The 27,376-nt window shown below is 36.2% G+C and overlaps 6 protein-coding genes and 1 long non-coding RNA gene across 9 annotated transcripts; 4 read left to right on the top strand and 3 right to left on the bottom strand.

The window, feature by feature from the left end:
* The first annotated feature begins 6,060 nt into the window (after positions 1 to 6,060).
* Positions 6,061 to 7,535, top strand: LOC120778167. Of its 2 annotated transcripts, none has more exons than XR_005705559.1 (5): positions 6,061 to 6,091; positions 6,146 to 6,195; positions 7,264 to 7,288; positions 7,352 to 7,402; positions 7,468 to 7,535. It is a non-coding gene; the product is annotated as an uncharacterized LOC120778167 (long non-coding RNA). The 2 variants fall into 2 exon arrangements; XR_005705558.1 differs by having other exon boundaries at positions 6,062 to 6,091; positions 7,355 to 7,402.
* Positions 7,536 to 11,326: 3,791 nt separating this feature from the next.
* LOC120778218 (protein max) lies at positions 11,327 to 12,534 on the top strand. Of its 2 annotated transcripts, XM_040109976.1 has the most exons (6): positions 11,327 to 11,426; positions 11,500 to 11,601; positions 11,712 to 11,777; positions 11,994 to 12,101; positions 12,166 to 12,289; positions 12,356 to 12,534. In XM_040109976.1, the coding sequence occupies exons 2-6, from the start codon at positions 11,557 to 11,559 to the stop codon at positions 12,514 to 12,516; spliced, it is 504 nt and encodes a 167-aa protein (XP_039965910.1). In that variant the 5' UTR covers positions 11,327 to 11,426; positions 11,500 to 11,556; the 3' UTR covers positions 12,517 to 12,534. The 2 variants fall into 2 exon arrangements, with proteins under 2 accessions (XP_039965910.1, XP_039965909.1); XM_040109975.1 differs by having other exon boundaries at positions 11,355 to 11,601.
* Positions 12,535 to 12,587: 53 nt separating this feature from the next.
* LOC120778219 (BET1 homolog) lies at positions 12,588 to 13,626 on the bottom strand. Its single transcript, XM_040109977.1, has one exon. The coding sequence runs from the start codon at positions 13,315 to 13,317 to the stop codon at positions 12,970 to 12,972; it is 348 nt and encodes a 115-aa protein (XP_039965911.1). The 5' UTR covers positions 13,318 to 13,626; the 3' UTR covers positions 12,588 to 12,969.
* A 370-nt stretch (positions 13,627 to 13,996) lies between these two features.
* Positions 13,997 to 17,799, top strand: LOC120776802 (lysophospholipid acyltransferase 5). Its single transcript, XM_040107796.1, has 5 exons — positions 13,997 to 14,282; positions 15,392 to 15,523; positions 15,586 to 16,323; positions 16,382 to 16,674; positions 16,735 to 17,799. The coding sequence occupies exons 2-5, from the start codon at positions 15,412 to 15,414 to the stop codon at positions 17,077 to 17,079; spliced, it is 1,488 nt and encodes a 495-aa protein (XP_039963730.1). The 5' UTR covers positions 13,997 to 14,282; positions 15,392 to 15,411; the 3' UTR covers positions 17,080 to 17,799.
* A 477-nt stretch (positions 17,800 to 18,276) lies between these two features.
* LOC120776803 (ruvB-like helicase 2) lies at positions 18,277 to 20,070 on the bottom strand. The gene is made up of 2 exons (XM_040107797.1): positions 19,454 to 20,070; positions 18,277 to 19,394 (listed from the first exon to the last, which is right to left on the bottom strand). Exons 1-2 carry the CDS (start codon positions 19,919 to 19,921, stop codon positions 18,432 to 18,434), a joined length of 1,431 nt encoding a protein of 476 aa, XP_039963731.1. The 5' UTR covers positions 19,922 to 20,070; the 3' UTR covers positions 18,277 to 18,431.
* Positions 20,071 to 20,247: 177 nt separating this feature from the next.
* LOC120778694 (transmembrane protein 19) lies at positions 20,248 to 22,023 on the top strand. The gene is made up of 5 exons (XM_040110649.1): positions 20,248 to 20,281; positions 20,335 to 20,453; positions 20,552 to 20,800; positions 20,857 to 21,009; positions 21,068 to 22,023. The coding sequence occupies exons 2-5, from the start codon at positions 20,336 to 20,338 to the stop codon at positions 21,547 to 21,549; spliced, it is 1,002 nt and encodes a 333-aa protein (XP_039966583.1). The 5' UTR covers positions 20,248 to 20,281; position 20,335; the 3' UTR covers positions 21,550 to 22,023.
* A 2,369-nt stretch (positions 22,024 to 24,392) lies between these two features.
* Positions 24,393 to 25,717, bottom strand: LOC120776468. The gene is made up of 2 exons (XM_040107137.1): positions 25,633 to 25,717; positions 24,393 to 25,552 (listed from the first exon to the last, which is right to left on the bottom strand). Exons 1-2 carry the CDS (start codon positions 25,685 to 25,687, stop codon positions 24,393 to 24,395), a joined length of 1,215 nt encoding a protein of 404 aa, XP_039963071.1. The 5' UTR covers positions 25,688 to 25,717.
* Positions 25,718 to 27,376: the final 1,659 nt, after the last annotated feature.

Genomic DNA, 27,376 nt, shown 5'->3' with positions numbered 1-27,376 from the left:
TGCCTTATAGAGTTTGGTTTTTGTTTGTCGAGAGAGGACTTTGTTTCTCAATTGCCTACTCAGTCCGAAGTAGCACCTGTTGGCAAGAGTTATCCTGCGTTGGATTTCTAGGCTGACATTGTTGGTGGTGTTTACTCTGGTTCCAAGATAGACGAAATTATCTACAACTTGAAAGTTATGACTGTCAACAGTGACGTGAGTGCCAAGTCGCGAGCGCGACGACTGTTTGTTTGATGACAGGAGATATTTCGTCTTGCCCTCGTTCACTGCCAGACCCATTTGTTTTGCTTCCTTGTCCAGTCTGGAGAAAGCAGAACTAAAGGCGCGGGTGTTAAAGCCGATGAAATCAATATCATCGGCATATGCCAGCCGCTGTACACTCTTATAGAAGATGGTACCTTCTTTATTTAGTTCTGCGGCTCGAACTATTTTCTCCAGAAGCAGGTTGAAAAAGTCTCACGATAGGGAATCGCCTTGTCTGAAACCTCGTTTGGTATCGAACGGCTCGGAGAGGTCCTTCCCGATTCTGACGGAGCTTTTGGTGTTGCTCAACGTCAGCTTACACAGCCGTATTAGTTTTGCGGAGATACCAAATTAAGAGATCGCGGCATAAAGGCAGCTCCTTTTCGTGCTGTCGAAAGCAGCTTTGAAATCGACGAAGAGGTGGTGTGTGTCGATTCTCCTTTCACGGGTCTTTTCCAAGATTTGGCACATGGTGAATATCTGGTCGGTTGTTGATTTTCCAGGTCTGAAGCCACACTGATAAGGTCCAATCAGTTTGTTGACGGTGGGCTTTAACCTTTCACACAATACGCTCGATAGAACCTTATATGCGATGTTGAGGAGGCTAATCCCACGGTAGTTGGCGCAGATTGTGGGGTCTCCTTTTTTATGGATTGGGCATAGCACACTTAAATTCCAATCGTTGGGCATGCTTTCGTCCGACCATATTTTACATAGAAGCTGATGCATGCACCTTATCAGTTCTTCGCCGCCGTGTTTGAATAGCTCGGCCGGCAATCCGTCGGCCCCTGCCGCTTTGTTGTTCTTGAGGCGGGCAATTGCTATTCGAACTTCTTCATGGTCGAATAATGGAACGTCTGCTCCATCGTCATCGATTGGGGAATCGGGTTCTCCTTCTCCTGGTGTTGTGCGTTCACTGCCATTCAGCAGGCTGGAGAAGTGTTCCCTCCATAATTTAATTATGCTCTGGGCATCAGTGACTAGATCACCTTTGGGGGTTCTACAAGAGTATGCTCCGGTCTTGAAACCTTCTGTAAGCCGAAGCATTTTTTCGTAGAATCTTCGAGCGTTACCCCTGTCGACCAGCTTATCAAGCTCTTCGTACTCACGCATTTCAGCCTCTTTCTTCTTCTGTCTACAAATACGTCTCGCTTCCCTCTTCAACTCTCGGTATCTATCCCATCCCGCACGTGTTGTGGTCGATCGTAACGTTGTGAGGTAGGCAGCCTGTTTTCTCTCCGCTGCGACACGGCATTCCTCGTCGTACCAGCTGTTCTTTTGCACTTTCCGAAAACCAATGGTTTCGGTTGCAGCTGTACGTAAGGAGTTCGAAATGCCGTCCCACAGTTCCCTTATACCGAGTTGTTGACGAGTACTCTCAGAGAGCAGGAGTGCAAGCCGATTAGAAAATCGTTCGGCTGTCTGTTGTGATTGCAGCTTCTCGACGTCGAACCTTCCTTGTGTTTGGTGGCGTGCGTTTTTTGCTGCACAGAGGCGGGTGCGAATCTTAGCTGCAACAAGATAGTGGTCCGAGTCGATGTTAGGACCTCGGAGCGCACGCACATCTAAAACACTGGAAACGTGTCTTCCGTCTATTCAGTTTTTCGATCCGGAGACAGCCAGGTAGCTTGATGAATCTTCTTATGCTGGAATCTAGTACTACAGATAACCATATTTCGGGCCCCGGCGAAGTCGATCAGCCTCAACCCATTTGGGAACATGTTTCTTCGTGGAGGCTGAATTTACCGACCGTGAAAAGCCGGAAGATACTTTCTTTGCCCACTCTGGCGTTAAAGTCGCCAAACACGATTTTGACATCGTGGCGGGGGCAGCCTTCATAAGTGCGTTCCAAGCACACATAAAAGACATCTTTGGTTACATCGTCCTTCTCTTCCGTCGGGGCGTGGGCGCAAATGAGCGATATGTTGAAGAACTTCGATTTGATGCGGATTGTGGCTAGACGTTCATTCACCGGAGTGAATGAAAGTACTCGGCGACGGAGTCTATCTCCCACCACGAATCCAACACCAAACCTGCGCTCCTTTATATGGCCACTGTAGTAAATGTCACAAGGACCTACTCGTCTCTGTGCTTGTCCCGTCCATCGCATTTTTTGGACGGCGGTGATGTCAGTCTTTATTTTTACGAGGACATCAACCAGCTGGGCAGCGGCACCTTCCCAATTAAGGGACCGGACATTCCATGTGCATGCCCTCAATTCGTAGTCCTTATTTCGTTTGCCATGGTCGTCATCAAAAGTGGGGTCTCTCATCCCAGGCTGATTGCTAATTTTCATTGGTAAGATTTTTTACGTGGCGGGTCCCAAACCCAGCGCACAACCCTGCATTGGGGATGATTCGCCTTCTCACTTTAGGTCGCCTTCAAACGGATGTTCTTAGGCTACCCAGAGGATACTTGGTCAAAGACCGGAAGTAATGAGCTGCTTGAGTCATATGTAAAAGAATCGTTTCTGGCCACTCCCAAGTGAATGGCGATCAGAGAACTTTCCTCACTTGCGTGAACTTCTACATATGACTCCATCCGCCACGGAACACATATATCAAATTTCATTACAATATCTCACTTTTCCCTCACGTTACAGCTTGCATAGCTTGTAGACATTTAAATATATATAACCCTTTATCTATCTGGATTAGTTTTAGACGATACAAACAACTGTTAGGTGAACAAAACTGTATACAACAAGAGTATAATAGATAAATCCTTCAAGAATTGTATGTGCAAAGGATGTTCACTCAACATCAAAAATCTTAGCTTTGAATCCAGAGACCAAGATTTAGTGATAGACACAAATCTATTGTGGTAATGACATAATATCGAAAATGTTACAAGGAAAAGAGTTGATCTGTTTCTACTTCGTTTTGTTTCAGACAACTTCGGCTTTTGTCGACCTTACATGACTTTAGAATTAAACCAAAACGATAATAAAACTACAAGCTCTTATTTCATACCTGTAAAATGAAAGGCTGGAAACAGTTCAAAAGGTAAAATCGACATTATCACTTCATAAAAAAAAGATTGGATCAACATATCCATACCGAAGCGACCCACGCCAACAGCGATTTTTACTATTATATATACTCCTGCTACCAGTTGCTACGGAGTATTATAGTTTTGATCACCTAACGGTTGTACCTATCACCTAAAACTAATCGAGATAGGTATAGGGTTAAATATATATAAATGATGAGAGTGAAAAGTTGAAATCCGGGTGACTGTCTGTCTGCCCGCTTGTCCGTCCGTCCGTCCGTGCGAGATTGAACTTGAATAAAAATTGAGATATCTCAATGAAACTTGGTATGTGTGTTCCTTAGTATTATATAAAACAAAAACCGAGTTCGTAGATGGGCGAAATCGAAACACTGGCACGCCCACAAATCACCATTAACCAAAAACACATAAAGTCTCATAACTAAGCACTAAATTAAGATATAAAATTGTGGGCAAAAAATTTTGAAAAAGTGGGCGTGGTCTCGCCATCTAATAACTTTAATGTATACATCTCCTAAACCACTAAAGCTACAACAACCAAATTTTCCAATATTACAAGAACTCTTATCTATAACGTGAAAATTGATGAAATCGGAAGAAAATCCCGCTCACTTCCCATATAACGCTATTGTTCAAAACTACAAAAGGCACGATAAATCAATAACTAAAATGTGCCTCCGGAATGGTATGACAAAGTTTATATTGGTCGAGGTAAAAATTGGACGATGGGCGATGGGGCCCGACTGACCGATTTCGACAAAATTTGATACTTGACATTCTTTTCATATTCTTATATCACATTGCAAAAAGCGAAATCGGACAATAACTACACCTACTGACTGTACTTCTCATATAGCACAATTTTAAATTCCACTTGATTCTTTTACTTTCCAGTACACAAATCAAGAAGCAATTAATATAACGGGATTAAACTTAGTATGAATAATGCCTTTAATGTATGCTCAAATCCAACCACAAGTGTTCAAGCCCCTAGGCACAGAATATGTGGCCCCCAGTATCTACAGTTGTGTGAGATATATAATTGAAATTCAGCGATAGTACTTTTCTGACAATGGTTTGTCTGTATGTTAAAAATGAGTTGAATCGGGCCAATACTTCCCTTAGCGCCCATATACCTAATATAAAAATTTTCGAACTTCGGGGTAACTTTGTGCCGCATATATCGGCCAATATGTGAGCTATCTCATTGAAAATTAGGAAGCGTGTTTTACTCACAACAGTGTATCTTTCTTCCTAAAATAGATACATTTTAGCGAAAACTTGATTTACCCCTCATATAACTAATATCAGAATTTTCGAACATCCGGCTGACTTTACTCTATATGATTGGTTCTTTAGTCAGAGAACTTAAAATCAGAAATCTGTATGACGGTTCGATCAGAGAACTTAAAACATACATGTATACTTTACGTTCTCTGACTAAGCACCCCGAGCTTTAAGAACTTATACGTCGTTGCTATAAAATAATTCACTTAACCAAAACCTTATTTTTTCCGAATATTCGATATTGCTTTATGAATGTAATCGAAAAAATTGACGAAGGCGTATGAACCATAATTCGAATGATTTCGAAAATAAGCTAGCCTTTAGTTTTTATAGCTTGCACTTCAACTATAAATTGTTTATAATTTGTACATTTGGTGGAGGTATTCGCTTATTTGTCCATAATTTGTTTGTGCTTCTATTGTGAGTTGATGAAGTAAATTATTGTCAATAAGCAGAGACAAGTGCACCAAAAAATTTAAAATTTGTTGTTATAATTTAAGACATTTATTATTTCAAGCTTATTTTGCGACACGGCACAATTCCGATTTCTTTGGCGCCGCGATTTGAAGGTACCGTTGGAAAGAGGAGGTCCTCCTGATTAAAAAATACATAGGGTTTTATGTACCGCAAACGCTTAGTTTACGAGATATTCGACCTTAAAGTTCAAAAATTCGCAAAATTCGAACATTTCAAGAAGCTATTTCACCACGTTAAACCCACTTTATTCACATTTTTCTCTTCAAATTAATTAAATTACACTATAATCTTTTAAATAAATCCACATTTTACACTTTTAGCAGGTTTTTTATTTAAAAAATCTTTATTTTAAAAATTACATTTTACACTCGTTTGAACCTCATTTGTTTACCGAAAATTACGAAGAAATGCAGCGCTGCCATGTGATGACAAGGCAATTCGCTGAAATTCCTCTTTTTCGCAAAAATTCCTCTATTCATGCATATGGATATTTTCTTTTTTAAATTTATTAAGCAAATAAGTAATATTATATACATGTATTAGTAATATTATATAATAATGTTACGTAATAAAGTGTAAGGTTACAGTACAGTACGAAAACTCAAATTTTGTTTCAATATGAGTGCATGATAACCGTAAAATATAACCACTTTATATCCAAAACTCAGATTTTAAATATAATAATATATATATCATCACCTTATATACAAACCACCCTGCAAGACGGAGGTAACAGATTGCACAAACACATTGAAACATTTTCAGCTGTTCACTAACACTGTTACATTTTCTGGAATTTTCAATTGAATGGGAGAATACGTAAGTAAGATAGAGAAAAACTATCGACATTCTAAACATATTGTAATATTAACTTGCTAGAATAGGAGAGACGAATGCCCAATTTTCAAGAAGAAGAAAACGAAAAGCGCAGTTTATTTTGGATTTTAAAGAGGTAAGTTCGTTACATGATAATTTGATACTTTATAATTAATTTCTATTATTTATATATACATATGTATATTATTAATTTCTTTTGTATAGAGAAACTAAAAGGATTAACTAGGAGAAAAAGGTAAGCATTGTGAATTGAATGTTGTGTGTATAATTAAAAATTTTAATGTTACAGAAAACATTTGGAGGATTCAAGTATATTGGGTACAACAAACAAATAAGAGAGTAAGTTTTAAATTAGTAAAGCTGAATAGCGCATATTTATTTCAAATAGTTGCTATAGATTATGCATTTTTGTGAAATATGTAATTTGTACTTTATATCTACATATATATGTATGTATATACATACATACATGTGTAAATGTAAAAAATTTAAAATCTAAATTGAAACGAGTTGTGCGGTTACAATTATAATTGTGCCGACTTTAGAATACCGTCCCACGATTTCGGGAATAAAATGGGTATTGTCGGATTGAGGAGGTTTTTCAGAATTAGTGAAGTGCTAGTGAACATAAAAAGCGAAATATATGTAAGTGTAAAATTAATTTACACCAGAAAACTTCTTGATCATTTCATAAGCGATTTTTTATATGAAGTTTTTGCTTTTTTTGAGAGCTGGAAGCCCACCTTTAAACGCAAATATCTCGAATATTTAAATTCTTGAACTGGATAACCTCCTCCATAATTAAAAATGTTCATTTGTTCGTCCAAGATATCTGTTCGCATGCAGAATATCTAAAATTGTTTAAAATAAAAACAACATTAGTGTTTCATCATAAACATACATATACGCATTTCTGCTCTATAAGCAGGATTTTAAAAATTAAATTAAAATTAAACTTTTTCGAAGCTTCAAGCACATGAGCGAAGTGTCTTTTCAAAAAAGGATATTTACATTTTAATTTTTTTTTAAACTATTTATATGATGTCTTTTCTTTAGTGCTGAAATACACAACTTCTTTACTTGGATGTTGATCTCAAAAAGATATGTCGCAAGTAAAAAAGGGTTAAATTATGTGTCCTAAACAGAAATACTATTTTTCAGTAAATCAATAAATATTTCCCTTATAATGTTTTCTTATTTCTACAAAAATTGAATTAAGAAATAGATATTCTCTTTTAAAAAGACACTTATCAACTATATTTTCCTCCTGTAATATACTATTTGTAAGTATTTACAAATCAAAAATCTTTATCAAAGTAATATTTGTTGCTATATTGTATTTTTTAATTAAACGACCACTTAATATTTTTAATTTTATATAATAATTATATATTTTTTTTTTTTTAGTTTTCGACGTGGATCCTATCAATCAGTTAAGTTTTAGTTTTAAATAATGAATAAGAAAACCTTTTCAAACTTCTTTGCGCTCCTCCAGCAGAACCATCAGAAATTGTGGTACCGTCACCATCGTCTGGCGGCCATGCAGGTATAATGTATTAATATATAAATATATTAGTATTTGTTTTATAAAAATACATTTATGTTTTTCAGATATAATCCAGAAGCTGAATGCTATTGAGACCCGTCTCACTGCCATTGAGAAGTCCCTAACAGACAAAGTAAGTAACGCAGTATTACAGTACCAAATTAAAACAGAAGCTAATTTTATATTTTAATTTTCTAGATGCCAGTGAAGGCCGAGGTGCAGGCGCAAAGTAAATTATTGCGCGAATGCCGCGTCATAGCGGCAAAGACGCACCATTCAATTAGCCGCATCACCGGTGATTTGGAGGACGAGCATTACGTGGAGCTCGCTTCGAAACTGCCCATGTCATCGGAAGAGCACGTGCGCTTCGTGGAAGACAAACTTTCCCAAAAGGAAAGCACGGATGCTATGGTAAATATTTCGTTTTTAAATATTATGCGATTGTAATATACTTTACTGTAATTTTTTTTTACAGATGCGGCTAATATTGAAATCAAAGGGCGCAAAAGGCAGTGTGGACGGCGTACTTCGTGGTTTGTTTTCAGAGGATGTAATGTACCATTATTTCCTGACAAGGATAAAAGCAGTATATGTGGGGAGCTCCGGAGATTTGTGGCCTTAAGCCACAATCGTTTTAAACAGAAGAAACATAAACTAAGGGCTAAACTAATATAAGTTTTATTATTATTACTTACATATATATATTAGTTTTAAGTTGTACATATTAGTTCTAAGTTGTACATATTAGTTTTAAGTTGTATGTATATATTAGTTCTAAGTTGAAGTGTCTAATTTTACTTTTAAAAATATGAATTTTTACAATTATAATTTTTATACTCAAATAACTTGTATATAATTTTTCTGCCGAATGCAATAATAATAGGCATATTATTAATTTAATTAATATCTGATTTTGATTTTATTATTAAATAAAGCAAAATAATTAAAAAAAATGACTTTTATTTAAAATAATTGAATTTGCTAGAAGTAACAAATGGGTAACAGAAATGCTTGTTCCTGCTAACATGATTACATGTTAAAGGTAACAAACTGATAACCAAAATAATAACACTAACAGATATTCGGGTAACAAATACTTTTTGTTATCAATAACACATAGGTAAGCTTTGCGCTAACGAAAGAATTTGTTACCCGTAACATACTGTGAAGAGATTTGCTAACAAATGTATGTATTCTTTTAGAACAAGGCAGCATGCGATATTTGCCATTGGTTAGAGCGAGATAACCATTGAACATTAAATAGCTATGTGTTACTTTTTTCCCACTCTCTGAACAAAAGTAACAAATATTTTAACGAATGCAAAAGTGAACAATAACAACTCGTTTACACGTTTGCTAACAACTACCCGTCTTGCAGGGCAATGTATCATAAAAAATAAATGGAAATCGCTGACAGAAATAATAATCAAAATTTATCAATTTTATAACGAAAACTTAAATTTTGTTTGAATATGAGTGCATAATAACCAAAGAATATAACCACTTTCACCACTTTATAACAAAAAGTCAATATATTTTTTTATTTTTAACGCAGAAAGGAGTACTACGCGAAAGTACTTCAGTCATCCCGGGTATTCGCTCGGTTAATATAGAAAAAAGAATCACGCGATAAAACAAACAAAGAAAAATTGTTAAAAATCCTACATATTTACTGTTTAAGATGTGGCAAGGCTCGTTTTCCTCATAATTGTAAACAATCTAGCCTTTTCAACGATGGGTGTGCTAAGTGATTTTTAAATTATTAAATTTAGGTAAAATATAGCAAAATAAAAGTGAAATGTAAGCTTATTTCAAAGCTTAGAGTGTGTATTTAAATATGCAAAGTAAAAAATGTGAAACAATTCTGTGAAACATAGAGAAATAACATGTTTTCTTAGTGAAAATTTTTGAACTTTTAATCGTGAATATTTTAAAAAATATTAGTAATTTTTACATTATTTTTGGATATTCCTATCTATTCATTTATACGGAAATTCGGTTTTTTACCCCTCCGCCAAAGTAATCGGAATCGTGCCTGCGACACTATTTAAAAGAAATTGTAATAACATACTGTCGGTATTTTATTAGAATTCAATATTGACATCTTGGTATTTATACCTAAACTTTTTTGTCCAGATTATTTTAATAAATTATAAACACAACCTCAATCTAACAGCATTGACTGACGGCAACGTTAATCCGGATTATCTGCATTAATCGGAATTAATTCAGGAGTTGGTAAGTCCCATTTAACCCCTTGACGTATCAATTAGCGCAACGAAATTCGCTTCCAACTGTTCGCACACAACTTGCACTTAACAAGTCCCAAACTAACATGTTTGTTTTACAAATATACAAAAAATAAAATACTACGATTTAATATTAATGCGTACAAAAAATATGGATAGTTACACAACTGATCCGCAGTAGATAATGCACTCAACTGCAACAATGTTTTTTGTTTACATTATTAGCTGAAAATAACGGGAAAATTTCAATTCTCTTTTCATCAAATGTACATTTCTACACACCACGAGTCAGACCCTTGATAATCATGTTAGGCACAAAAATTGTACCACGACTCATAGCAGAAACATTTAAAAACGCTACTCCCTTCCTTCCTTTTCCTTCCTTACCGAGCAAAATGTGTTATAGCAGAAACATTCAAAAACGCTACTCCCTTCCTTCCTTTTCCTTCCTTATCGAGCAAAATGTCGCAGAAATCAGCCATCTTTGTTTGTTTACATTTGAACAATGTTGCCATTGCTCAATGCGCATATAGTTTTGAGAACATCTTTGTTTTCAATTACAATTTTTTACAATATAAAATACCAAAACTGAAAACAAACTATCAAAAATAGTTTATATATTTATAAATAATAGCATTCGACTCTGAATTTGAGTTATTTTATGAAAATTTCAAACATATTGAACAGATTGAATTATAAAAGTTGATAATTACTACAGTGTATCGATATTGGCAACCCTGCGTTGTGAGAGAGCAATCAGCTGACACGTTTCCACGGCAAAAATCCAAATAGGTACTTTTGCGTAGTACTCCTTTAAAAATCTATGTATTTTATTACATAATATTATTATTTAATATTACTTAGTTGTTTATTAAATTTAGATAAGAAAATATCCACATGCATGGAAGGATTGTTTATCCTCATTTTAATTTGAAATATAATTTATAGACACTTGTTTTTATTAAAACTGAGATTGCTAAAGAAAGAAAGAAGAATTATAGCGAAAAAGAGAAATTTCAGCGAATTGCTCATATTTGCTTCAAGAATGATAAAGAAAGAAAGTTTCTAACATTCTTGTATTTGCTTATTATTATATCGCAGCGCTCCATTTTCTTATAATTTTTAGCACATAAATGATGCTCATTACGAGTGTAAAAAGTAATTTTAAAAATATAAATTTCTTACTTATAAAACCTGCAAAAAGTGTAAATTGAGAATTTGTTTAAATGCTTACAGTTTAATTAAATGAATGAGAAGGGAAAATGTGCATAAAATGTATTAAATGTAGTGAAATAGCTTGTTGAAATGTTCGAATTTTGGGAATATTCGAACTTTAAAGTCGAATACCTCGTAAACTAAGCGTTTGCGGTACCTATAACCGCATTTTTTAATGAGGAGGACTTCCTCTTCCCAACGTTACCTTCAGATCGTGGCGCCAAAGAAATCGGAACTGTGCCATTTTCATTGAAAATATTATAAAAATTACAATCAGCTGTTTAAAAGAGTTTCAAATTCGCATAGCTGCCGTCTGTCACCTACAAAATTTGGATTGATTAAGTGTGCAGTTAACCCGGATTAACGCTGCCGTCTGTCAAGGCTTACTTTATAAATAAGAAAATGCTCAATCTCACTAACTTGGCAACTCTTTTTAATAAACATTTAGTATTCTTCTTTTCTTATCATTCGGATTAATTTTTCCTTTTGTGTCATGCACGTTTTTCGTTTGTTTGAGTGTCGCATTTGCTTTTGCATGAAAATTTGAGGCCCAGATTTAAGTGCGTATCAATAATTGTGATATATTTGCAAGAGTAATACAAAATATATTGTTGAAAATCGTGTCTTTCGCAGCGTAACATAATAACGTTTTTTAATCGAGTTTAACAGCCAAGTTCTGGCCTCGCATTGATGATAATGAGCGACGAAGAAAGGGATATTGACATTGAAAGTGATGTAAGGAATCAATTGCCACAACAAATAGCAACAATAACAATCGCTAATCAAAACAATAATTTCAAATGTTATATTTTCATACTTTTCACCGTTTATTTTTTCACTCATAGGATGATAACGATTCTGATACGGGTGCACAGTCATCAAGGCATGCAAATACACAAAATTTTACGCAGGTGAGTGTTTGTCTGTTTGTGGCCGTGTGTGTTGGCGAGCGCGTGCTGCTGGCACATGCTTACGCATACCAACAAATATTTACACCAATCATTCTATTAATTTGGGTTGGGTGGTGGTGGTTTTTTCCTCCGTTTCGGTTGTTTATTTACGCCGTCGCAGACTTGAATTCGTATAAGAATTATTTACGAAATCATAAATTGTTTTTACATTTTAAGGCTGAGAAACGTGCACATCACAATGCTTTGGAAAGAAAAAGACGTGACCATATAAAGGAGAGTTTTACCAGTTTACGTGAAGCAGTGCCAACACTTAAGGGTGAAAAGGTAATAATAGTGAAATTTTTCAAAACATGGTGTAATTGATTGTGTCTCGGAACTTCCACTACAGGCCAGTCGTGCACAAATACTAAAGAAAACGACGGAATGCATCCAAGTAATGAGACGAAAGATACAAGCAAATCAAAAAGACGTAGAAGATATTAAGAAGCAAAATGCAATTTTGGAGCAGCAAAGTAAGTACAGCGGAAACCCATTTCCTTTAAATTAAAGTGGATCAAACACATTTACGGGTTTTTCAGTACGCATGTTGGAAGAGGCAAAGAAAGGCTATGTGATAGACCCCAACGAGTATCAACAACTGAATCAAGAGTATCAAGCTTCAGCGGCAGATAGCTCGGATGGCGATGAACAAGATTTCAGTCGTCGCAGCAAAAAGATGAAGACATCCTATCAAACATAGATAATGTCAAACGACTGTCTCCAATGTTGCTACCATAAACTATACTATATGTAGCGCAAATGGCGTCCAAATATTTTGTATGTGGCTCACCACTTTTTTAATTATAAGAACAATCCCCTCAATTATGAGAGACGAATCAATTAAGCTAAGAAATCGTGCAGTGTAATGATGATGGTACATAAATTCTTTTACAATACTTATAACTAGTTTGTAGGTTTATGCTCTTTTAGATTTTATTTACATTTAAAAATCTAACAAATATATATTTTTTATGTTTACAAAAATAGTTTATTCTATTATACATAGTAATCGCAGTTGTTAATAGCTCTTTTTTTAACAGTCACAACAAGTATGGCTGCATTTAGGTAGCTCACAACACGTCGAAAGTTTCACAATCGTTTCAAGTAATAATTCAGCTAAACCTTTCATTATAATTTAATTAAAGCAATCGGTTCACTTAATTTTAATGACAACGTATAATATTAAAAATACAAACAATACAAAAAGAAACATATAGCACATATGACGGCCACCACTGTGCTTCCCTAAGCGTACCACTCGTGCCATTGTATTACCGAGAAATCCACCCGTTCTATCCATGTCATCATCGATACCACGTAACAACTTGTCCTGATAGCGAACTTCGTTGCCAATATCTATAGTTAATGACTTAAGTGCACCTATTTTATGTTTTAGTTCCTCAGCAGCGCGTTCGTTCTCCTCTTCTAGCGCGTCGTGTGGTAAAGCACTTTGACCTGCCGTTTGGTTAAGGGGTTGATACGGATAATTATTGCGTCGCATACTGTTGCCGGAATGCGCCAGGTTTGTATTGGAATCAATGCAATACGGCTGTTAAATTATATTGTGAAAGTATAAATTTGTTACTTTAATGCAAGTTGTTTTGACACGTCAGTTGAGTGGAATGTAGATTCTACAGGAGTACGTATTTGAATTTTGTTGTTGTGACTTTATCACCTCCTTTTTCCTTTGTTAATGAATTCACTGAGCGTTTTAATAACTACTATGTTTTTAGTTGCACATTCATTTGTTTTCTTGCAAGTAATTATATCTTATTGCTGGAATTTAATAATATGTATCTGTGAATGAATGGTATGACTGAGTTCACAATCAATTTCACCAAATTGAACAAACAACAATACTTCAAATAAAAACAATTAAGGTATATTCTTAAACAATACGAACGCATTTATAAAAATCCAACATTATATTTTAGTTGCGCGGCGTTAATATGAAAGTAAAAAAATATTTACTTGTCATATATATACCAATATAAATATTTTTTTTGTTTTTATTTCTTTTAATATTTTAATAAGTATAGAATGTTTTTACTACACTTTAAATAAGCACTGTTTAAGGCAATTGCATAGCAACTCTGCGCAGTGACCATTCGCAATGTAGTAAATAAATAAATTCGAACAGCTGTGAATATTTATGAGCAGTTGTTTTTTGCATTTGATGGGATTCATTGTATATTTTTCAGTATTCTTTTATATCTATTTCTATAAACATCTTTTAGGTTAACAAAATTAATAGTTTTAAAATGTTGAAAATCAATACTGAGTAGTGTAAAAGTGCGTGATAAAATATAGTTAAAGTGTTTCACACAAAAGTTAGTAGTATAATCAATTTCATAACAAATATAAGTCGCAATTGGTATCACGCACTCTGTTAGCCATTACTTAAGTGGTAACAACTGTGAAACGTCTTTGTGGAAGAACACTGAGCAAAATCATAACAAAGTCAAGGTAAACAAAACTGCAATGCTCTTATTTACATGGCTATTGACGTAATCAATATAATAAATACTAATTTAAATTTGATATAGAGTGAAAATTTATCCATGTAATATTATGGCCAACTGTCACCAAAACGTACGCAATGTTAGTCATAAGTATATAGCTATAACGTACAAAATAGGTTATCATGTGCAGGTTAACTATGTATATATAATATTCAAATACATATAAATACGTATGCAGTCTCATTTGAATTTTTTAAATCTATTTTTGTCAATCTATCAGTTACTCCCCGCAAATGTGTCTTTAAATATATTATTTGTTTAGTGTCTTTCCTATCGCTGAAACATTCGTATATCTCTTTCTGTTAGCGCCCTTGTAGGTTTTACGTGATGCACTAACATAAATCTATAATCAATAACATTTATAAATAAAAAGGTGTGTATAAAAATATGCTAAGCATAATAATTAAATTAATTATACAATGTAAAATATTATTTTTACCTAATTATCGTAATTGTATTTATCCTCTTGTTTTTAATCAGCCGATTTTTTTTTGTATTCGCAAATATAAATTTTCTAAGGTGACTTCGCTTGGCGTTTTGCCATTGTGCTGCGCACAATCACAAGTATAATCTTTGTTTTTATTTTTCTCATACTATAATTAAATCTGCTAATCTGCATGCATATTAGCGGTTATATTATTATTATACATTTGCTATGTATCCGCCAAAATGCTCTAAAAGGTTTAGTTAAGGTTCATAGTACGATAGCCCGTACTATAACTGGTTTTACTCGCCAATGGGTCAGTATGTTAATGTGTCATATTGATCTTTGTTTTTTAGTGACATTCATATAATGTACTTATTTACTTTTTATGAAGTTATAGATTGCATGTTTTGTGTCCGTTATAAAGCGACATTTATTTAATGAATTTATTTACTTTTATTGCGATGTTAGAAATTACCCTTGTTATTGTACGCTCCAGACCACTTAAATAATAATATTTATAAATGATAAGAGCTATGCTCATGTATGAAACTCTTATATGTACATATGTATATATGCAAGCAAATAAGTTGTGTGAATTTTTGTATAAATTTATTTTGTAATTGCAGTGTGATTTGTAACTTGAGATATGTCGACATTAGATGGTGCCGCGGTGCCAGCTCTTGGTCTTATAGGGAAGTTGGCGCAATCATTTGGCGTAAATGAAGCCGCGCTCCGCTTGTTGCTCTCAATTTTTGGAGGTAAGTGATAAACATTAATTTATTATCATTTATCCAGTTTTTAAACAAATTTTCACTTCCAGGGTATGGAATTGCTGTTCTATATCGCAAACATGTCGTAGGTCAACCCAATAAACAACTGCATCACCTTTATTTCGTCATTTGCGGTTTGCTGATATGCCTATTTAATTTTGGCTTTGACACATATCATTCACTAATTGCAATCACCACAACTTATGTACTGGCGCGTTTACTTCGTGGCTGTCCACGTGAATTTAAAATTTTAAACTTCGTTTTTCATATGTCATATCTGCTTGTTGGCTACTATTTTACGGAAAGTGATGAATATGACATACTTTGGACTATGCCGCATTGTGTGCTGGTGTTACGTTTAATCGGCTTTGGTTTTGATTTAGCCGATGGGCTGAAAGAGCAAGACAAACTTTCTAAAGAACAAAAGGAGTGTGCGCTTGCAGAGCTTCCTTCACCACTCGAATTATTTGCATTCGCTTATTTGCCATGTTCTTTTCTAATTGGACCACAATTTCCGTATCGGCGTTATAAGCGTTTCATCGAAGGTGAATTCAATCAGCACGATGGCAACTTGGAGGCAGGTCTCAAACGTATGTCAGTAGGATTTGTTTACTTAATTGTTAGCCAAATTGGTGCTGTTTATTTCCCCAACACCTATATTCTATCTGATGAATATGCGAAGGTGTCATACTTCTGGCGTTTAGCCTATTTGGGCGTATGGGCGAAAGTTGCAATCTACAAGTATGTTGCATGCTGGCTACTGACGGAGGGTGCGCTCATAGTTCTGGGTAAGTAATTGTAAAAATTATAATTATAAATTTATGTTATCACTCTTCATTCGAACAGGCATATCTTATGCGGGCAAGCAGGAAAATGGCAAACACGATTGGTCCGGTTGCTCTAATGTTAATCTGATCATATTGGAGACTGGCTACACAATGCAGCATTACGTACACTCTTTCAATATAAATACCAATCAATGGCTCGGTCAATACGTTTATAAGCGACTGAAGTTCCTTAACAATCGTACGATTAGTTATGCAGCGGCTTTGGGTTTCTTGGCTGTGTGGCATGGCTTTCACAGTGGCTACTACATGGCTTTCTTTAATGAATACATGACCGTGACAATAGAGAAACAAGTAAGTATTGTTGTAATAAAAAAAAAAAACTCATCACTCAAACTTTTTTGAATTGCTTAGTTTGCCAGCGTCTGGGCGAAAACTAATATTGACATGTACGCTGACATTGTTAGTCCTCCATTTGTTTACCCCGCACTTAAGTACTTTATACAAAAACTTTACGATCTCTTCGTCATTGGTTGGTGTATGACACCCTTCATATTGCTTGGTTATTCTCGTTGGATGAAGGCATATAGCGCCGTCAATTATTTCGTGTTGATTGGTGTGTTGGTTTGGACAATATTCTATCAAACTTACAAATATTATGTACGTGCCGCAAAACGACGCGAACAAGATTCAACCTTCGGACGTGCAACAACACTTTCGCCAACTATTAACGATGCCGCACATGACAAACGAGATTAGTAAAGGTGCTTAACAATAATTAGGCATTTTCAAGCCAACCGTTGATTAATAGTAAATTGTAAAAAATATTTAGCTACTAATATTTTAAGAGCACTGATGTATTAGCTGTGCAAGTAAAAAGGCTGTTAAAAAGTGAAATTTACTAAAGACATATTTTTTATAAACGTTTAAGAGTTTGTCGCACCCAAATTGATTATCGTGTATCAAAGAATAATAAAGAAAACAAAAAACAGCTGTTTGGTGCTACAGTTTGAAGTTGTAATGCAGTCATAGCTAATTTTTCACTTTCGTAGTCATAATTATCATTTCATAAAGTTTTATATTTTTACATTGAACCTAATATTTCTTAAAGCGATAATGGCTTTGGCCTTCGCAAACATGAGTACTTTAGTAATTTTGCAGCTACATAATCTACAGCCTACTAGTCAGTAGTTAATTTTAATTTATGTCAAGCTCAGGCACACTTTGTTGTATATATCGTGTTGTAAATAGCAACAAATTTTCATATGTAAAACATCTTTCTTGCTGTAAAGCTATTGAAGTATGTATTTGAAGTACGTATATATATGTAAGGGTGTCCGTTATGTTCCAAGTTTATTTTTTTTGCAAGTGATTTCTTCGTTGCTCATACGACGTGGTGTACCATATGAAAACATGAAATATCATTTTTAGTCGCAGGTTTAATGTTTTGGAGATAAAAGAATTAATAGCAAATGGTAAAAAATCACATATAAAATGTAAGAGAAAAGTTAAATAATTTGGGTACGACCTTGCTTATGTTGGATCGTTTGGTTAGGGCAAAAACTGAAACTTCAGAGGGTCTTTGCAAAACAAAAATCTACTTTGAACATATCGGACACTCTAATACATATGAAAAAATGTTTTATATAAAAATAAGCGCCGAATAATTATGCAATTATCCTGCATAGATGCAGCGTAGCAGAGGCAAAGTGAAGTATTTTATAAAAATTTACTTCATTATATATACACAACCCAAGCAATATATGTAAAAAAAAGTTATATACAAATTTATATGTGCAATGTCCACCACAAGTTATTATACTAACTTAATTGTTTAATTTAAAAGCGAAAGTTCATATTACACAAGAAATTGTATATTTTCACATATATTCACTACTATTTTACCTTACGTACTTACTTTTGTTATTGTACTAAAGAGTAACTATTGTCACGCTATTATAATACATAGGTATATATATTTTTTATTATTAAAGCGTTAAAAATAACATGGTTTCAGTTTCAATTAAAGTGCAAAATATGTATCTGTAAAATGAAGGTTTGTATGCAATTGAACTGAACATTGTCCTCCCTTACGTCCCTCTAATGTATGATTAATGTTCCATAGGCTGCTCGTCCCCACCGCCAGTCTCCTCACGGTTTGGTTCAATTTCACAATCGCTAACTTCCTGTATTTCATTAAACATATATTCATCCTGATATTCCTTCAGAATTTGACTGGAACGATTCTCATCCAAAAACAATGAGTACACTTTCTTCACATCTTCAGTGGTTACCTCTGTAGCTTTGCGTCGTCGGCACACTAAATTCGCTGTTGTAATCAATTGTATCGCATAACGTAAGCTGGTGTCCGTTGCAATGCGTGTCAGAATGGTTAAAGCGTCTGGATGCATTAGACAATCTTCCTCTTCACAACGTATTTTTAATATTTCTTTAATCTCTTTTTCGGTATATGGCACTGTGCGTATGATAATCATACGATCCAATAAATCTATTGGTATGCCATGCGGGCTGCGATAGTTTGTACCGCGTATGCGTGTAATGCCGCGATTAGTGGCCATTACGACAACCGGTGCCATATCCGATTCCAAAGCACGATTCAGATAGGAGAAACATTCAATATCTAGCATATGTACTTCATCGATGAAAAGTACGCCGGGATTAATTTCCGCTTTGCCCTCTTCACGCCATTCTAGCACTTTATTATTGATCTGATCACGTATTTCTTGCTTTATTTCGCCAGTGTCGCCGGAGAATAGCGCGAGAAAGCCGTGCGTACGACTATTGATGACATCGATTTCATGCAGAGTGACGGTGTGCACAACTTCCTTACGTTTCTGTAATTCTCCTTCGGGACACTGCACGAAACGTGTCTGTGCTCCGGTGGCATCATAATCGCGTGCACGCGTGAAACTACGACCCAACTTAGTAACTTTGCCGGAAGCTTTATCGATGGTGATAACATCGCCCGCTTGTATTTTTTCTTTCATGAAGCACTCTATGATCTTATTGCCTAAATCGTAATTTGTTTCCATTTCAGTCGTTTTTAAAGTAACCTATAAGATATAACAAACGAATAAATCTTGCAGTTCATTGAAACCGAATTTAGATATACCTTTCCAATTTTTTGACCAGTACCCGTTGCCGGCCGATCAATTTGTATCTCCACAACTTCACCCTCAATAATTTCTGTTTCCTCTTTGATGCGTACACCAATACTTTTGCGTAGCGCCTGTGATAGTGCCTCGGTTTTACTCATCTCCAGCGAGTATATCTCCGAACCAGACATGCTGGTGAATGGCGTTTCGGTACCCAAAGCCTGTGCCATGCCAACAGCAATCGCCGTTTTACCTGTACTCGGTTCTCCCGCTAGTAATATGCAACGCCCAGCTATTTTTCCCTCACGCACCATTTGTACTACAACACCAGCGGCACGGCGTGCATCTTTCTGGCCAACCATGCCTTGTGACACAGCTCGCGCTTCCAGCACATCGTCCAGACCTAGACCGCGTATGTGCGAATGCGCGCCAATACGTTCGATGCGAGTAATATCGCGTACTTCAATCTTATCACCATCAGCCATTTTTAGTATTGGATTTTATTTCTTTTGCACCAAACTTACGTTTTAATAGCAATCTTTTTCTGTAGAAACTTTCTAGAAGCTATAATTGTTTCTCGTTGCTAAGAAATATTACCGGCCGACTACCTTTTCATTTGTTTAACGTGTTTTTCTGTTTTATTACTTCTGACATTTACTCAAATAGTTTGGGGGTTGTGTTGCAGCAAAGACAGGGTTGATTTCATTTCGATTTTTTAAAGAAAATAAAACAAGAGTGTGCTACTTTTATTTTGTTTTGCTATCAACATTCGCATCTATCACCGCACGTAAGTGAAAGCTTTTAAAAAGAAATATAGGAAAGTTAATTTCTCTTATCCAACATTTGTACGTCGGCATTCTATATTCAATAACTGAAATACTCAATTTTGTTTGTTCAGGATGGACGTCCACGCCTGGTTGCCGGTGATATTTTGCAGTCTTTCCATTCCATTATCGTTATTTATGTGGCTGGGTAATTTGGCTTTTTCGAAATTTTGGCATTCAAATGAGTTTGAAGGTAAATTAACTCTTAAATGATTCTAAAAGTCGCTCACCACCCATTGCCTTGGTATATTTGTGTGTGTAATAATTGTAATTTTATATTTTCTAATATAGAACCGCCCGTCATACCCCCAACACGTTGGCTGTTCTCAACATTAGCGCCACTTACGCTTATGACAATTGCGCTACGCAGAAAATCCGTTAATAAATCAGGTGCTGCATTGGGTATAATATTTTCCTTTATTTTATCCATCGCCAACCATGCATTCTTCGCCAGCTTGGCGGCATTTTTCTTCACTTCGTCACGTGCAACCAAATTTCGTGCGCATTTGAAACGAAAATTCGAAAAAGACTTCAAAGAAGGTGAGTGTTGGACTCCACTAGTTTCCACAGAATTATTTTAAATTTGCTATACGCAGGTGAAGGCCAACGCAACTGGGTGCAGGTGTTGTGTAATGGTGGCATGGCTACACAGTTAGCGCTATTATATCTCATAGATTGCGGCAGTTGTGAGCGTCCCATTGATTTTTCCAATGAGTATCGCTCCAGCTGGTTAGGCGTTGCAGTTATGAGTAAGTAAAAAAAAATAAATTTCCACTGTCAAAGCGGTTAAAGAAAAATATTTGACAGGCGCTTTCGCTTGTTGTAATGGCGATACATGGGCTAGTGAGCTCGGCAGTGTGCTTTCAAAAAAAGATCCATTCCTCATCACAACGCGTCGCCGTGTGCCACGCGGCACTAACGGTGGCGTTTCTATACCAGGACTAGTGGCCAGCCTTGCTGGTGGCCTTTTTGTTGGAGTCATCTACTATATAACGGTGCGTTATACCGTCGAAGCGCACACGCTACAAGCGAGCCCTTCGCAGTGGCCGCTTATAATATTTGGTGGCGTTGCTGGACTTCTTGGTTCTTTGTTGGATTCATTGCTTGGTGCTACAATGCAGTACTCGGGTGTCGATAAGGAAGGCAAAATTGTAGAATGTCCTGGAAAGGGTGTGCGACATATCAGCGGTTTACGCATATTAGACAATCACAGTGTCAATTTGATTTCCAGCATTGTGACCGGTGTGACTATGCCTTTGATAGCGTTAAAATTTTGGCCTTTGTATTAAGTAAGAATCGACATGATGATTTTTGATACTTCTGATTTTTTAACATCTGCTGACTTTTGTCAAAACATAAAAATTGTTCAATTAGCTGTATATACGGTACCTTTGTAAAGGCTGCTGTTAAACTCTAATGTAAGCCAGAACGAATTTTGTAAGCATACACACACATGCTGAGCAGCTAAAATTCACCTTCATATATGTATGTATGTATGTATTAATATAGTATCGAGTACCAACGAAGCGGTTGCATATCGTATTAATTAGTTTTGAATGTTTGGTGTTTTACAATCTTATTTAATTATGCAACTACTAGAACTGATATGTAACGTGAAACGTTTAGACAAAGGTTACAAAAATATTTTTAATTATTTACACAAGGAAATCTGTCTCAAACTGTAACTAAAAAGAACTGTTTTTATATTGTAAAATTATCGATTGCAGCTTTAAATATAATAATATGCATGTAGGTGTGACTAATAAACATTTGTATATGCATGATGAAAATAAATCGTGTTTTTAATATACATATATGTACCTTGGACCGTTATGCAACTCGATGAGAACTTTCGGAACAATCAATTTCGAAACAAGGGAGCTTTGGCCGTCTTCGCTCTTCCATAGTCGACGCAGCAGTCACTCACCCACTTTTAACTGCTCCGCTCTGCCCAATATGCTTTGCAACTGGGCTTCCTGCACCCACCTCTGACAGCAATTGTTACGGATTTCTCAATAAATCGTCTACCTTGTAACTCACTCTTGAAGTTGATTACTGGATTGTGAAATAAAAGTCAAAATTTAATGCTTATACACTTATCTTTATTTCTAACTCCAACAACTTAAAGCTTGACTACTCATTATCCGAATTAACTACTTATATACTTCTTCTTCTTCTTTACTGGCATAGACACCGCTTACGCGATTGTAGCCGAGTTAACAACAGCTCGTCAGTCGTTTCTTCTTTTCGCTAAGTGGCGCCAATTGGATATTCCAAGCGAAGCCAGGCCCTTCTCCACTTGGTCCTTCCAACGGAGTGGAGGTTTTTCTCTTCCTCTGCTTCCCCCGGCGGGTACTGCGTCGAATACTTTCAGAGCTGGAGTGTTTTCGTCCATCCGGACAACATGACCTAGCCGACGTACGTGTGACGTAAAGCCAAGTCGCGAGTACGACGACTGTTTGTTTGATGACAGGAGATATTTCGTCATGCCCCCGTTCACTGCCAGACCCATTTGCTTTGCTTCCTTGTCCAGTCTGGAGAAAGCAGAACTAACGACGCGGGTGTTGAGGCCGATGATATCAATATCATGTAATGCCTTGCTGTACCGTCGCACAATGGTCGATCTTGTATGGAATCAGCGGCCAAAAATACTTCCACTGCCTATATAAAAGTGAAACTTTTGCCAAAGCTTTTTAAAATGTCCCTCTCTCGTTTCGCACTCCGTCACCCCCCGATGGTAATGAATTTTTATTAATTATATTAAATTGAAACAGTTGATAAACGAATAAAGGAATTTTTTGAATATTATTTAACTAAATCAAAAACTGATTTTAATAAAGTTGATTTAATTTTGCATGATAGTTTTCTTTGACTGCTGATGAAAGGATCTAAGCTCAAAAGTAATCGGTTTAGCAAGTCCTGATTTGTATCGACCCGTAAGTTCTTTCGTGTATGATGGAGTCGATACATCTTAACGTCCTTATTGCTGGTATTTCTTCCGTCGTCAGTCCACAAAATTTTAATTCACACTCCCGATGTTATTCAATATGCTGAGTCAAGCAATACGGACTCAGACTCCTTACGATGTAAGGTACTAAATTTTGTGGACTGACGACGGAAGAAATACCAGGAATATTTTGAAGTTAATTCCCTAGCAGGATCTAGCGCCTTTTGAAATTGAATTCGAACAAGACGGCAATAGCGTGTGGACGAAGGATATTAGCTTCGGTGCAGCCGAAGTAAACGTTTTTTTTTCTTGTTTTTAAGCTATTTTTACTGCACAGTCCGCGTGTTTCTATTGTCTCACTTCTCTCCCTTTTCGTAGCGCGTACGTATAGTATAGAGCAATAGTGTATTTACCGTTAGTTTTATTGGTTTTTTTAAGAAATAGCTTCGATACAAACAGTGTTAAATTTCAAATTTTATCTTTTTATTTTTGGCTTATGAAATCGACCAGAGTGCGTCGTCATGATTGAGCTTTGCACATCACAGAGTCTTGTGATCATTTTACCCTACTTCAGTAGTTGATGTTAATCACACCATGTGATTCTGAAAACAGAGACTATTACTTACAAGACATGTTTTGACTGTTTCTTCCACTGGTGTGGGTCTTGCGCCTAATATTTCTTGTGGAACTGGTATCATATACATACTATATGTAGGTGGTCAACTTTTAGGATCGCCTTCATATGTTCGTTTCGATAGTTAGCTTAGATCGTTGGGCTTCGGCTGGGCCAAAGAAAGAAGCGATGAGGAATATTGTACTGTAGAACCGTTCCCACGACAGCTGGGTCCAAGTAAACAGAACGGATGCGGATTTTATTCGGCCAAAACCTCAACTTGGCATCATTCCTGGAAATTATTTCAGCAATGTTTTCTGCCGTTACAACAACAACAGCAATATTACTGTAGAAGGTCTCGGTATAAGGTCAACTTTCGATATTACCATAAGTTAAAAATGTTCGATGAATGTAGTTTTCGAATGTGGCGTTTGTGACGAAACATGGCGTTAGAGAATAAAAATCAAAAAATGAGAATAATTCATGCATCTTTCGTTATAGTTTATACAATTTTATTTCATACAATAAATAATATACATACATATATAAGAATATCTCTAAGCTGTACCGACTTAATTTTTTCTGTGACTGCTATGTGATATTTTACCGCTATACGTGTGCTTCGGCAGATCCAGATTATCATTGTAACCGCTTGAAGGAGAATTATGTACGGGCTGATCATCCTGCTCGTACAAAGAGTTGCCACCGGCCGCCATCGAAGGCTTCGCCACACCAATCGAGTACTTGAACATCAAATCTGCCATCGGCGTGGAGATGATCTGTGATGCAGACGCCACCGTCTTAAATGTGATACGACGTTTGCGCATATGCACTGTGCTATTTTGACGCACATAAGTGTACTTGCTCGGGTTGGGCGAATAATACTCTTCTTTGATTTGTGGCTTATAGCTGGACATAGGCTGTGAGCCATAACCATTATTGTTATTGTTGGACACTTGTGGCTTGTACTGCTGCGCTGCGGCAACCGCTGAGAGTGACACCGGACCGCCTCCATAGCCACCCAAGCTCGGTGCTTTCGGTGTCTCTGTGGTTGTGGTGGTGCTAGTTGTTGTCGCTGTGTGCGTTAATTTGGGGCGTGTAATAATGTTATGTACTTTTATCGGTTTCGGTAGTTCCAGCGTGCTTGGCTTGGTAGGCGCTATGCCATGATAATATTTATCATCCGGTCCCTTGCCATAGGTTCCTACCAAATCATCGTCTTCTTCCTGAAAATTGGTGCCGCCATAGGCGAATACGGGACTGCTTACGGTATTTTGTAGCGCTGGCACACCATAACCATTGGTGGCCATCTCTTTGCCAACTGCACTACTCTCTTTATTGGCGCCATTATTCTCCAAGCGATACTCACCAGGCAAACTCGAGGCGAGTATTTGCTCCATTTGCTCCTGCAGAAATTGATAGAGTGGCGGAGAGGTATCATTGTACGACAGTGGTGCCTCGTCGGCTACATATTGATTGTTTATGTAGGCGCTACGTCCATCTAACTCTTTGGTGTCAATCGGCGTGACCGCACGTCCTTCTTCAACAGCTTGTCTCGCCATATACTCGTTATTGTCCAGCTGACTTTCGTTTGGAGTTATAATTGTGGTGTCTACAATATTAAGCGGTGTTGCTGTTGATGTTGTGGTTGTGTTCGTACTGACATTTGCTCTCTCAGGCGCGCTCGTGGTGGTGTTATTCACCAAAGTGGGCTCCAAAGCGGCTGCGTGCACTGCAAGGAAGTTAAAAAAGCATAACATTTGCTACAAAGAATTCTAAGCAGAAGTAGTGCCGCATGCATTTTCTTCTTACCAACACACATCAAGCCGAAGTATAGTGTTGCTGTAGTGATTTTTCGTGTAGCCATTCTGTTAATGCAGCACTGCGTCGACCTTGCGCATGCTTTTATACCGTTATCTTGTCGGCGTTCACTTCCTACTAGCAAGCACTTCAAAGAACCCAAAAAACTATGTCCGTAAACAAAAAAAATATATATTTAGACTTTAGGCTACTTCTTTACCCACATTGGTTGCAAGTCCATTTGTCTCGCAGCTAATTTTATTCTTTGCCATGACCCTTCAAATTCTCGCAGCCATAGAAGTGGCATCAATAACGCGTAATGAGCGCCGCAACGTATCAAGCATCTTCGGGTTAGAAATTATTTTAATGAGTTGCTCGTTAAATACATACATATGTATGTGAAGCGAACTTTAATACAACTCTTGAGAGACAATCAAAACTATCAAAGTGCCTCATCATGTTTTAATCACTCTTTAGCGGCAACGCACAATCACTCATATAACTTAACTGTTTGCATAGAAAATTTTTTTGATATAAAGGGTGCTTTATGTGAGACATGGAGCTTTAATTTCATAAGAAAACCCAGATTTTAACTTTCCCAAGAGAGTCTGGATTTCTGTAATCGTTATGCCGAAAATTGGCTTGATTGCGGAAGATAATGTAACGGTAAAATTGTGTGTTGACAGTTTATTGCACAGAACGCGAGTTTTCGAAATAATTTTCATGATTTTTGAATGACTCCATTATAAGAGTTTATGTGGTATTTTTCTCTGATTATGAAGTATACATCAAAATACATGTCAAATTATGTGTTTACTTTGGCAACTGGTTTGACAGCCGAACCAACTGAACTTTTTCTCGTTTAAAAATGCGTTGAAATTGTATTTCACTAAAAAGAAAACCCTATATATGTATGTGCCAACGTATGTCTAATTTTATATATGTTTATTTGTCGATCACTAGTGGATTGTGGGCGGACGCAGCGCAGTGGTAATGAATGTTCAATGAAAGAAAGTAGTGTGGTACTTAACTGTTAATGAACTAAGCACTACTGACTTCTGTATAGCCTGGGGTCTTGATTTTGCTTTCGGTGGCTCATTAGTTATTATTATTGACTTTACTTTTTAAATTAATGAAATGGAGCCAAAAAGGCGCCGACAATTACTAGATTAATAAAAGAAAGTTAAACCTTTTGAAAGATTTTTGTCCGTTACCTAAATGTATACATACTTACTATATGGTATATACATACATATATGTAGATAGAGAAGAGATACGGAATTCAAGAGAGAGAATGACGTTTAGTTGTGATTGCATTTTTTTCGAAATGAAGAGGAAAAATCTTTAATTTTTTTGAAAGATAAGATACAACTTTTTTTTTTATTCTCAAACTAGAGGACCCGTACACGTTGTACTGTAGCTCATACATAGATAGTACTACTAATACCATCTCCATGATTTCTATTAGTTAGATTATAACTATTAGCTAAGGTGATATAGCATATTTTGGTGAAGCAATTTGTGTTAGTTTACTAAAAAATGAATCAAAAAGCATTTCGTGCGTTAATAACACATTGGTTTTTGGGAGAAAAATACTGATGAATTTGGGCTGTGCACCGATTTCCCTGGTTGAAAAGAGGTTTGCTAAGTTGGAAAGAAGCGAAATGGGCACCGCAAAAGCTATGAGCAAAGTGGGTGCCTCGCAAGTTTATAATTTAACAAAACAACGAATTTCTAATTCCGAGAAGTGTCTGAG

Source organism: Bactrocera tryoni, chromosome 5 (genome assembly GCF_016617805.1).
Source record: "Bactrocera tryoni isolate S06 chromosome 5, CSIRO_BtryS06_freeze2, whole genome shotgun sequence".
Lineage (NCBI taxonomy): Eukaryota > Metazoa > Arthropoda > Insecta > Diptera > Tephritidae > Bactrocera > Bactrocera tryoni.
This window is presented reverse-complemented; position numbering and strand designations above follow the sequence as displayed.